Raw genomic sequence first — 13,119 nt, 5'->3', positions numbered from 1 at the left:
CCGACGTCACCCAGCATGGGCGTGGGTGCTGATGCTGCGAGGGGGTGGAGCCACATAGGAGATTCGCACTGTCATTGGTCAGATGGAGACACTGCTTGTGACGATGTTTGGTAACAAAAATTTCATAATAGTGCATAATGGAATCAAATTTCCGTCGTTTGTAACATTTATATTTATCGCCAGGTAAATGACGCTTGCAGCAAAGACTTTTACACTAGATCAGGGGTGTCCAAACTTGGTCCTGGAGGGCCAGTGTCATGCAGAGTTAAGCTCCAACTTGCCTCAACAGAAGCTAGTATGACATCAAGAGATTGATTAGCAAGTTCAGGAGTATTTAAACACGGTTGGAGCTTGGAGTTTGGGCACAACTGATCTGGATGGACATCTCTAAGTAAAGTGAATGTATATATTGGCTAAAATAATATTTAGCATTGCATGTGAAACGATTTAAAGCATTTAAGTAAATAACACTAAGCAAAATAAAACCTCATATATATTTTCAGATATAGAAGTACCAATCTTATTTTAATATCATCATATTATAGAAATCTTTGAATTACAAATTCCTTAACTTTTAATTCCTTAAAAAAATCCTACTCATTTATAATAAAAAATATTATAACAACATAAGTTTTCAAACAAAATGTACTAATTTTACTGAATAGGTTAAACTTTTATTTACAACTGAACAAAATAATTAATTTTCATGCTGAACAATGCAAAATGTGAAACATTTCAATACGGTTAAATGTTTAAGAGGATGCATGACGGTTAATGATTGTTGCAAAGATTCTTTCCCTTACTAAAAACTAAATGCATAGTTTAAGGTAAGCAAATGAAACTGCAGGTGTTTTAACCCAATCTGTTTTGAATTTTTATGCATCTCTTTCTGCATAAATTCGAACTAAATAATTCCTAAAATTCCTAAATTCCTAAAAAATTCCTAACCTAAAAGCATTCACACTCATTCTAGATTTTTTCAACAGCAGCTTTATTCAATAAGGCTTCCAAGCTCCGTTATAGATCAAAAAAAAAAAAAAAAAAAAAAAAAAAAAAAAAAAAAAAAAAACACTCCAAGCTCTCTCAATCCCCAGTTCTCACGTCATCAAATATATTTACAGGCAAATAATACACACACAGCAACACAGAGAGGGATGCCGATTTCTGCAGGTAATAGACACTCCTGAAGCACTGCCAAACATGAGACCACAGTGAGAGACGAAGCAAAAACAAATGCCATTCGGAGCTAAACATCAACTTATTATAAAATCTGTCCTCTTAGTTACGTCTCTCTCAATGCTAATGGAAGGAAACTGAGATGCAGATAATGGGAAGTGCCTGAAATAACACAGATTTCTGCCCAAAATCCTCAAAATATTGGCTTGTCCTCCAATAAACCTATATTTAAAGTGATAATTCACCAAAAGATGAACAATTTCATTTAATCACCTTCAAGTGGTTCTAAACCTTTATGAATTTCTCACTCTATTAAACACAAAAGAAGATATTTTGAAGAATGTTTCAAGAAACAAGTCAATCGTTTTCAAAATGAATCTAAATATCTGTAAATATAAATATGTATATATAAATATGACTCAAAACATGACTGACATTTGCCGTTTGTTCAAACTACTTATTTAAATTGAGCTGAAACAACACAATTCTTGATTTTTTTGGTGGGAAAGGGACAACTTAATTGTTTTATACTATTAAGTTAACTTATTAGTTGTTTCAAATTTAAGAGGATTGAACATAAAACAATTAATTTGTCCAACAATAAAATAATTGTGTTGATTCAGCTCATTTTAAATAAGTAATAAGTAAATAATTTAAATGTCATTACTTATTTAAAATGAGCCTATTTCAACACAATTTATTTTATTTTTTGGTCAACTTAATTGTTTTGTGTTCAGTCCACTTAAATTTGAAACAACTAATAAGTTAAACAATTAAGTTGTCCCCTTCCCACCAAAAAAAAAAAAAAAATCAAGAATTGTGTTGTTTCAGCTCAATTTAAATAAGTAGTTTGAAAAAAAACAGCATTTGAGTCTGTTAAGCTTAAATATTTATATTTACGGATATTTTTAATCATTTTAAAAACTGTTGACCAAACATTTTTTTACAGTGTACAATGTGAAAATATCAGAGTCAGATTCAGAATGAGCTTCATTCACCAAGTGTGCACAAAAACACAAGGAATGCTTTGCTTATTTCAGGAGCTTAGGGTACATATATTAACACAAGTAAATAATTTAAGTGTCATTGTGTTCTTGTGTTAATATATGTACACTAAGCTCCTGAAATAAACAAAACATTCCTTGTGTTTTTGTGCACACTTGGCGAATGAAGCTCATTCTGAATCTGATATTTTCACCATGTACACTATAAAATGTTTGGTCAACGGTTTTAAAAATGATTAAATATATCTGTAAATATGATCCGTAAAAAATAAATCCGTAAATCCGTAGTTTGTTCAAACTACTTATTTAAATTGAGCTGAAACAACACAATTCTTGATTTTTTTCTTTGGTGGGAAGGGGACAACTTAATTGTTTTACACTATAACTTAATAGTTGTTACAAATTTAAGTGGATTAAACTTAAAACAGTTAAGTTGTCCAAAAACAAAACAATAATTGTGTTGATTCAGCTCATTTTTAATAAGTAGTTTGAACAAACAGCAATTTTTTGAGTGCAGGAAAAAAACTCATCCACCTGAAGTTGAGTAGATGATGAGCAAATGTAAATATTTTGGGGAACGATCACTTTGTGCGCTGTTAATACATCAAATTAAAATAACAAAACGAAAGCAACACTACACAACATACAGTATAACTATAGAATAAAAGGGGTATAGAAGGAAAGCATATTTACAATGCGATTAGGGAGCATTTTTGTGATCAAATCAAACTATCCATATCACTAAATCTCACAGTGGCGAACTCACATCCACTCACGTCAACAAAAAAACGTTCAAGCATCCAATCAGGAGTTGATTTACACAGTACGAGGGTTTGAAAAAGATCACGTCACATAGCCCTGTGGCCAATCAGTTTACAACCAGCCACTTTGTAGAGAGGACTGATCCGTTTCCCTGAGGAATACAAAACTGTGATATGGTCGACGAGAGGCACGCATACAATATTAATTCAACAACACACACACACTCTCTCTTCTTCACTCTCATATACAGAAAATCAAGTCTTCTTTGTTCCCAAAAGAACCTCCACATTGCTTCATGAGACTTTTCAAGGAAGTCAAGACCATCGAACTTATACTTTTATGTTGTGTGTGTGTCCATAACATTCAGCACTACAGCCTTAAGCTTGGCAACTCTAAATCAAAGCAGATTTCTTATTGGTGAGCAGTTCGCTCCCCTCCTGCTCTGATTGGTGGAAGGACGTAGGTATAGTCATTTTGTCTGCTCTGATTGGTGGAAAGTAGTAAGTGGCATCATTCCAACTGCTCTGATTTGTGGAAGGAAGGAAAGAAGGAAGGAGGTGGAGTCTGCTTTGATTGGTTGGAAGAGTCCAGAGGAGAGAAAAGAGAAGATCTCTGTGTGTGTGTGTGTGTGTGCCAGGAATCAGTTTTCTCACGGTCAGAAAACAATGTGCTTGTGAAAAGCAGCGTTCAAATGTGCCAGGATGTGCCGTTTTTGCCTCTGTGGATCGCTCTGCCTCATGTTCACCAGCAGATGACGCTCTAGGACTGACTGTACGAGCTGTTTTGACTGCCGTTTGAGCTCTGGTCGGTCTCGCTGAAGTCAGGAGATTACAGGCATAAATGTCAGATGTTAGGACAGCACAGGCACAAATGTCAGATGTTATTACTTTTGGACTTAATTCTTAATACTTGGACTAAAATTCATTTTGGCAATTAAATTAAAGTAGAAAATAAAAATGTTATATTCCAGGTACTTGTTAAGATAGGAAAATTACACATTTCTTTGGCAACTAGCTGAAATAAAATAAGCTGAAGCTGAAGCAAAGCAGTAGAATTACCAAAAGTTTTTTAAAATAAATAAATAAAAAGCCATGACAATTACATGTGCTTTACGAAAACTAAAATCCAGAAAATTAGTTCAGTAAATGAAGTAAAGCTTAATGAACAGAGGATATAGCAAAAACATTAAATAAAAATAAAACAAAAACTAAATAACGTTGGACTATTAAAGTATCTGCATAACATCCTTCAAAACCATAGACTAAATTAATATTAACCAAAACCACAACTAAAAATGAAATAAGAAATTTGGGAATGTGTAAATATAAATATTTATGGGTTTTTCCACTTTTTTAATAATAAGAATAATTCAAGAATATTAATAAATACTTTAATCTCTTAAACTTATTACAATTAAAGTTACTGAAGTATTTATTAAGATTTTAATATCGGCAACATTAATAAGTAAATTATTAACTTTAATAAGTGAATAAAGCATATCATTTACTTATTAAAGTTATTTGGTTGTTTACATTACTGTACTTCATTATTACTCTGTATGTTCAAAACCAGCAGATTATACTATGCAGTTTGCATGTCATGTGCTCACTGTCAATCAAGTTTCTGCTTAATAAAATTGTATATAAATAAAGTTAAAGTTATTAAAATCTTAATAAGTAAGCCATATAGTGTTTTATATAAATCTTTTCATTCAAAAATCTTTAATTTTGCAAGGATTACCCAATTTTCAAATAGCTGCAAAAACAGTATAGAATGAATGAGCCAGTTAAAATGAAGTGTAACACAATTTTACTTTTCCTATTGTTCCTCTTTGCAACAATGCTATGCTAAAATAAATTAAATACTAATCGTCACCTTGGAATTCTAAGGTTCTATCTGCGTTCTGAATGATTTTGAGATATTGAGCTTCATAGTTTTTGCATTCCAATAGCAAACAGTATGTGTGTAACATTTGTTTTTTTTTTTAATAAAAATTAAAATGTAAACAACTTACTAAAAACATCCCATAATATAAATAAGTTATCATTTAAAAAGAATCTGTCAATAACTCAATTTTGACATAAGATAGACAGATAGAACCTTATAATTCTAAGGTGATTTAATATTAATAAATGAGAGGGTAAAGCACTGCGCTCTATCTCACCTGTTAGGAGGAGGTTTGGGTTTGGGCACCTTGTTGAGCACAGCGGCGATTTCCTTCCTATCGTCAAAGTTCTTCCACTGGTCATAGAGCTTCAGGATCACCCTGATGATCTCCAGGATCTGCTCCACACCAGATGTTCACACAAACTTACAGGAGATCGACATCCAGCAAAATACATTCATTTATTTTAAACCTTAACGAGCCTTACCTTCTCCATGTCCACAGAGAGCTCAGCAAACCACTGTCTGGCGTCTTTCTGCTGAACCACACATGCCACATGCAGGCAGGCTGGAGGAGGAAGAAAACAATTGTAATTCAGATATTAACTACAGGATAGATGATAAATATACTACTGCTACTACTAATATAAGGTGTGTGTGTGTGTGTGTGTATATATATATATATATATATATATATATATATATATATATATATAAAATTCAATAACTCTTGATACCTTTATTAAAGACTCTTTCTATACATTTTAATATGTTCTCGCAACTTCAGGATTCAACCAGTAACTTTGGCGACATTTTAACTTGCAGTACATTTACTAAATACTCCTTAACAATGCAATACAATTCAGAAGGTTAGAACGATGAACAAGGGAATTATTTACCCAACTACCACTATAAAAGATTACGCCAACCTGATTTCACCAAGTAGGACATGTTCCTGGATTAACATCTATGTTGATCCTGGAACAACACTCTAATCAGCCAATCAGAATTAAGGGATATGCTTACTGTCCGTGTTAAATTTACAATTAGGGTTATGTACTTCTACATGATTGTTATCCGACTATTATTCCCCTTTGATTTTGGGAATAGTTTACAGTTATGGTTGGGTTTAGGGGAAGGGAATAGATATTGATTACATTTTCAAACAAAAATGATGTTCCAGGATCAACATAGATGTTAATCCAGGATCGCATCGTACTTAGCAAAATTACATGTGAAAGGTTCAGAAGAAAAAGAACTACAAAACAATAATAAGACTAGTTAAGAAAAGAAAAAAACTTTATGTGAGGCTTTAGCAACTTTTTTATCTGCTCTTATCTCAGACTGAGCTTAGAAAGGTTGTTCTTACCCAGTGCAATCATAAATGGAGGATAAAGCAGACACAGGTCTGTTCTGTAGGTGTCGTTCACTATTCTCCTATAAACACATTGAAAACATTCATATCAGACATCTGTATACATTTATCCACCTTGCTTTTTAATGTGTGAGACTTCTGGTTCGTTGGTTGCTGCAGGTAAATAACAGTGATTAACAACAGTGCAGTAAAATGTAAATCTACACTGCTAAAATGCTTTACTTACCTTGAGTTTTTGTTTTCTTTCTAATCCAAATATCTAAAACTTCTTAAATCAAGAAGCATCTTCCAGAGTTAAGTCAAGTTAAAATGTTGTTTTGTTTTTAAAATGAAATTAAATCTAAATTAACTGAGTTTTTCTTTAATACAAGCAAAAGAATCTGCCTAATAGTGAGATGTATGAGTTAAATCAAATCTTTTTGGTTTGAAATAAGATTGTTTTAAGCACGCTATGCGCAGATAATTTAGCTTGTTTTAAGGAAAAATCTCACTTAATTTTTACGACTTATTTCTGAAAACAAAACAATCTTTTTTCTTGTCTAGAAAGCTTTTTGACAAACAATTTATTTGATATTTTGACTAAAAACAACACAAAAAACTTATTAAGAAAAGCATTTTCGCAGTGTACTGAATAATCATTCTAATGCAGTATATAATCAGATTGAAATGCCTCATTAATAAGAGCTTCGAAAAATGTTCAACATCAGGAATTTAGTCTAACAATACTTTAATTTAGGTTTGTTTTTCACCAAGCCTTATCATATGTCCACATAATACTTGCAATATATGGCATTTATTAACTTACATGGGAATATTCTTTGATATGTTTGCATTTTAATTCGTATATTAAAAGGATTCTTATTAATTCTTAAAGGGAAATCTTTCACTGTTCACTCACCCTCAAACTTAAGACTTTATTTCTTCTGCTGAACACAAAACAACATAGTTTGAAGAATGTTTAAAATGGCTAATCACTGACTTCCATAGTAGGAAAAACTAATCAAATGGTCAATGGTTACCAGATTCCAACATTTTTCAAAACATCTTCTTTTGTGTTTAATGGAAGAAAAGAAAATCTAACTGGTTTGTGACAAGTGAAGGATGGCAGAATGTTCAATTTAGTGTAAACTACCCCTTTAAGTGTGATTGTGATTTAACTACCATTACACAGGCATGCATGAGCATAAAAAGGTCTCATGCAAAAAAGAAAGAAGAGTATAAGGCATTAAAACAACATCAAAAGTGATGGATGATTGGGCGAACAATCTCTTTAATCGGCATATAAAAGAAATGTGGTTGTTTATGCTGAATCCACACACACACACTCCTCACCAAGCCAGCGGCAGCAGCATGTCCTCCTGCCCCATGTCCTGTACATACTGTAATAACGGCCTGTACGGGTGATACACAATCAGACAGCAGTCCTGAAACAAAACCAAACATCCATTAACCAACGCTGAAAACAACATCAGCACAACCTCAAGAATCAATCAATACCAACCATGAGCTCCAGTAAGTAGAATTCACACTCCAGGATCTAGCGAAAGAGAAAGTCATGAGTTCACTGAGAACTAATGTGCACTAACTGGCATTTTCCCCTTTACTAAATGGAGACAGCAATGTTTCCCTTACAACACCTGACTAGTGCTGTGCTGAATCAACAACACTGCTAGTAATCATATGGCACTTATCACCAGCCCGAGACATGAACTGCCAAAACCAGAAGTCATCTATCAGGATAATGAGACTTTCCTACGAAGGTGTTGTGAGTGTGAGGAATTTCACTCCTGAACGGGTGTCAGAAACACTGCATCATCAGCACACACACAATCTCAAACTCTCGACTAGTGTTTCCATCATATGAATCAGACAAGTTACAAGAAATTATTATCTGGATGTATAGTGCTGCTGTCAGATTTCCAAAATCTCCTAGTGAAGTCATGCTCTGGAGAAAAACTCTCAGATGACAGTCTCATCGTGTTTTCTGATGTAGTGAAACACAGACGTCTGACTCACGTGGTTCATTCTGAAGGGAAACTCCTTTGGGAAGGCATAAGAGAATCTTGTTTTCACTGTTAAAAAAGAAAAGTGTGAGAAATACGTACAGTTGGAGTCAGAATTATTAGTCTCTGTTTTTAATTTTCTTTTCTTTTTTAAATATTTCCCAAATCATGTTTAACAGAGCAAGGAAATTTTTACAGTATGTCTGATAATATTTTTTCTTCTGGAGAAAGTCTTATTTGTTTCATTTCGGCTAGAATAAAAACAGTTTTTAATTTTTTAAAATCCATTTTAAGGTCAATATTATTAGCCCCTTTAAGCTCATTTATTTTCAATAGTCTACAGAACAAACCATCGATATACAATAACTTTCCTAATTCCCCTTACCTGCATAGTTAACCTAATTAACCTAGTTAAGCCTTTAAATGTCACTTTAAGCTGTATAGAAGTGTCTTGAAAAAATATCTAGTCAAATATTATTTACTGTCATCATGGCAAAGATAAAATAAATCAGTTATTAGAGATGAGTTATTGAAACCATTATGTTTCGAAATGTGTTGAAAAAAAATCTTCTCTCTGTTAAACAGAAAATAGGGGAAAGAATAAACAGGGGGGCTAATAATTCTGACTTCAACTGCATATACTACAAAAATGACTAATGAGGAAGACATTAAACTGTTATTTTTGTATAATTGGACATGCTTATATTTTGTTTTAATTTTAGTTTTTTCATTTTCATGATTACAGCTTTAAACATGTCCAAATAGTATTTTGTTAGTTGTTTTTGTATATTAAGTTAAACTAAATTAAAATTAGTAACAGCAACAATTCCTTGGCTTTTAGATAAAATAAATTATATCATAATATTGATTTGAAAATATTAGGCAAGTTTAGATAATGTATATATAAAAGTGTTTGTGTATGTATATATATGAAGGGTTCAGATGCAAAAACCTCTAAGCGCCGTCTGAAATTTTCCTCTAAAAGTTACTCAGCCTCCGATATTTATGTTCAGTTAAGTTCAAGTTCACTTTAAAGGCAATGAAAATAATCTATTATTTGCAATAAAGGCAAAATTACTGAAGTGACACACAAAAGCCTGAGGAAAAAGCTAATTTTAGATTAAAATCTCAGATGAGACTTAGAGGTTCTCTCTCTTCATATATACTCTTCATATATAAAAAATAACTTATTATATAATATATTAGTAGAATTTAAAACATATGATTAGGAAAAATATATATGACTAGGAAAAAAAATGAATATTGTAAAATATAGTCCACTTACACACAGACGTTGCTGCTGAAATAAGCCGAGTGTTCGAAACGACACCAAATTCCTGTTGACAGAGTTTTATTGTTAAAATGCAATTTCAGACATCTTTCAGCCGAAATCTGTATAAACGATGTGTTTACAGTGGCCAGCATAAATAAGTTCACCCCTCACAAATCTCTCTTTTAAATTCATATTTTCTATTGGATAATTTACAATATTATATTTGTGCATATGCATTAGTTTATTCAGTACTGAAGCCAATTCTGGATCTTATCTAACTTAAAAAAAAATGACGATAACGGGCAAAAAATTTGTACAACCAAATTTATATATTATGGAAAAATATTAAATAAAAATGTAGAAAAGTAAAATCAAGAGAAAAAAATAAATAAAATTGTGTAGTTTGTAAAGTTTGTGTAGTTTTTAAATTTTCTTTCTATTTCTAAAGATGTTTGGAGACTAAACTATTATTTTAATAAATATAACCATTTAATAAATCTGTTTTGTTCAAATGCACCAAAATATATGACCTATATTCCCTGAGAAATGGATAAAAATATTCATTTTCAAAATGGGCTGTACTCATTTATGCTGAGCACTGTGTATTATATACAGACAGAGTGTTTACCTCTACTTTAGAGGCCAGAAACACACATGTTGGGGCCATTAACACAGGGTCTATGCTCTTCAGAGAGTACCTGAAAAAAAAGAGATTATCTTTTAATTCATGGAATAAAGAGTACTTAAATGAAAGCCACAGAAATAAAAATAAAGCACCACATCACTCTCTGAAAAACAGAAGAACCATGAATCTAGAGGAGAAATCTTCAGAAGAAACAAGCTTTTAATGAAGGCACTGCTCTGCTCACCTGGCATAGAAACGCTTAAAGTAGACAGTTGCCGTGGCGATGACCTGCTGTCTGAGTTTCAAGTGTTCGCCCAAGGCTTGAATCACTGTCACAAGAGGACAAATTAAACATTTTAAAGTGTTTAAACAGTCCAAAGCTTTAGGCTTTAAATTAACTTTGTATTTAAAACCCAAATTTAAATAAATTACAAAACAGAAAAAATACACATTTACATTACTGCTCTGCTGTAACTCGACATTTTCAAATGTATATGGGTTAAAAATGAAGACTTAAGCATCCAACTAAAAAGTGCCATTATTTTTCATTCCTTTACAAACAACTCCTCCTAAAATGTCTAAGTGTAAAAATAGTTTACATCAAATAAATCTTGAAAATCAATCATTTAATAACATTAAAAAATAACAGTGTAGCCCAAAAATATTGCCATATAAATATGTTTAAATGACGAAAAAAGATTTACCCATTTGTAAGCAAGACTTATTTAAAATACAATAAAATTTAATAAGATCATGTTTTAAAAGTTTAAAATTTAACAAAATCACCTATTATGTTTGCATATGTTTAAAAGTACACATCAGAATAAACTCCCATTTCATTTTTAATATACATGTATTATTTATTATTATTATTTATTAAACTATTGTTGTATTATAGTTATTAAATTTGAATGAAATAAATACATTTGTAAATATGAAAAAATATATTTTTCTTCTACACCAAATGATGAGGAAACTTTAAAGCATTAAGCATATAAGCATTAAAGTAGATACTTATAGTTAATATGCTTTCTATGCATAATAAAAACTCACGTTCATAAATTTTGTTCATTCCTAAGTCTAGCTTAAAATATCAGGGAGATCAAGCTGCTTCTAAACTTCGGAATTATTTGCCCTTTTGCATTAGATTGGCTGCATCTTTGTCTGTTTGTTCTTAAATCCAAGTAAAAACTTTGTTTCACAAAGCATTTAAAACATGACTAAGATTTAGCTCATATTTTACAGAATTTTGTCGACGTAAAAGCTTTTATTTTTGTTATTATTTTTTTTTTTTTTACTTGTTTTTGTCTTCGACTTATTCTTGCTGTTTGTGGTTTTTGGTTATTGTTAAGCACATCGGTCAACTTGGGTTGTTTTAGATTGTGCTATATAAATAAACTGCCATTATTATTGTCATTGTAGTGAATAAGAATTTTTTTTTTACTTTTGTGTTTATTTTTTATTACAAAATAATGTTTTAACTAATAACAGATTAATCAATCTTTTTCTTTTGTATGAAACTATATATTAACCAAACATATTTCTTCTTTCCTACTTCCTATTGCATACTTCTTAGAGGGAACTGCTGACAATAGGGAAATAGCAGAATAAGAATAAATATAATGCGGAGGGCCCTGCTCCAGACTTCTGTCTAACAAGAAGTCTAGACATGTCACAAGGAGCTGGATGCTTGTAGAAGTTGTGAAATATATTGAAGATGCACTTAACTGTTCAGTTCTGGTTTGCAGAGAAGGGTTGCAGAAAGAGGAAGTATGTTTGGGTACAACAGCCAAAGACTGATAAGTGACGTTACACCAAAACTCCACCTGTTAATATGAGTTGTGTATATTTGCTGGAGTCAGGGAAATGTAAGTTAGTTGCGAACCTACTGAATGTAATTCTTGTTTTGCATTGGGGTACTGTAACCCAGAGCTGTGTCCTTGATTTATTCATTTGTATCTAATAAAGTACTAATATTTTTGACATTGAAGAAAACTCTCTCCTGACTTTTTTTTATTGAACATGCATGGAATTGGCTAGATATTCCAACATCATGTAATATAAATAAATGCAATATTGTTGAATATTTTGGTCTTTCTTTGCACTTAGTCTAGAAATACAGTTTCAGATCCAATAAAGACAAAACAACTAAATAAGCAATTTCTCATCAAACCATTGGCAAAAAATATCTGCAGTTTCCAGTACTCCTCCTCTGTGAGGAACTTGAGATCTTTCTGTCTCTCCTTCATCAGATCCTGTTTGTCCAGAACCCACTGCAGACTGATGAAAAACAAAGACACTTTCAAATCACAAACCATTAAAAAAATAACACACACATATATCAATATATAATCAAATATATTGATCAAGGAACAAATACTTCATATCTGCATATTAGCATTAAAACATCACAACATTACATTAACTGGACTTATAATCATGTCAATTAAATTAGTGAAAATTAATTTACGTAGTAATTAACCGATATTTATGCAAATGATTCACAATTTAAACTCTATGTGGTTTCTTCACTAGCCGGACGGCTAAAGCTAGTAAGCCAACAATTTATACTATTCGAAATATAAAAGTCAATTAATCTAATCTCTGTATTTAAGGTCTTGGCATTAACCAAGATTTGGTACTTAATTCGCATTTATAAGTCAAATATGATAACTGTAATGTTTTATTTCTCTAATAGCCCCGTAACCACAGCAAAACCTATAGAAACCCTTTTAATGTGCGCGATTTAAGTCTTTAAAACGAATATACTTACTAATGTGAACTCTGCCAAAAGTTCCCCTGCCATCTTGAGGGTAGAAAAATTAACCTTAATGTGCTGTTAAATTGTGTTTAAAATATCGATGCTCCGTTCGGATCTGATGAGGAGCGCGACAGAAAAAACACTCCGTGGAACTTCAATGTGAAGACTAAAACGGTCCGGCAGGAAACAAACAAACGCATTAGTTCCGGAAAAGTTTTTGCGGACTTTTAAAAATGGCATCAAGTTTATTTTTGTC

General features: G+C 31.9%; 1 protein-coding gene across 1 annotated transcript; it reads right to left on the bottom strand.

Moving 5' to 3' along the window:
* Positions 1–2,337: 2,337 nt before the first annotated feature.
* On the bottom strand, positions 2,338–13,063 carry ccnc (cyclin C). Its single transcript, XM_056456390.1, has 13 exons — positions 13,056–13,063; positions 12,876–12,929; positions 12,276–12,382; positions 10,347–10,431; positions 10,106–10,175; positions 9,490–9,541; positions 8,218–8,273; positions 7,703–7,738; positions 7,534–7,625; positions 6,196–6,263; positions 5,315–5,394; positions 5,107–5,225; positions 2,338–3,756 (listed from the first exon to the last, which is right to left on the bottom strand). Exons 1-13 carry the CDS (start codon positions 13,061–13,063, stop codon positions 3,702–3,704), a joined length of 882 nt encoding a protein of 293 aa, XP_056312365.1. The 3' UTR covers positions 2,338–3,701.
* Between the last annotated feature and the right edge of the window lie 56 nt (positions 13,064–13,119).

Source organism: Danio aesculapii, chromosome 4 (genome assembly GCF_903798145.1).
Source record: "Danio aesculapii chromosome 4, fDanAes4.1, whole genome shotgun sequence".
Taxonomy (NCBI): Eukaryota; Metazoa; Chordata; class Actinopteri; order Cypriniformes; family Danionidae; genus Danio; species Danio aesculapii.
This window is presented reverse-complemented; position numbering and strand designations above follow the sequence as displayed.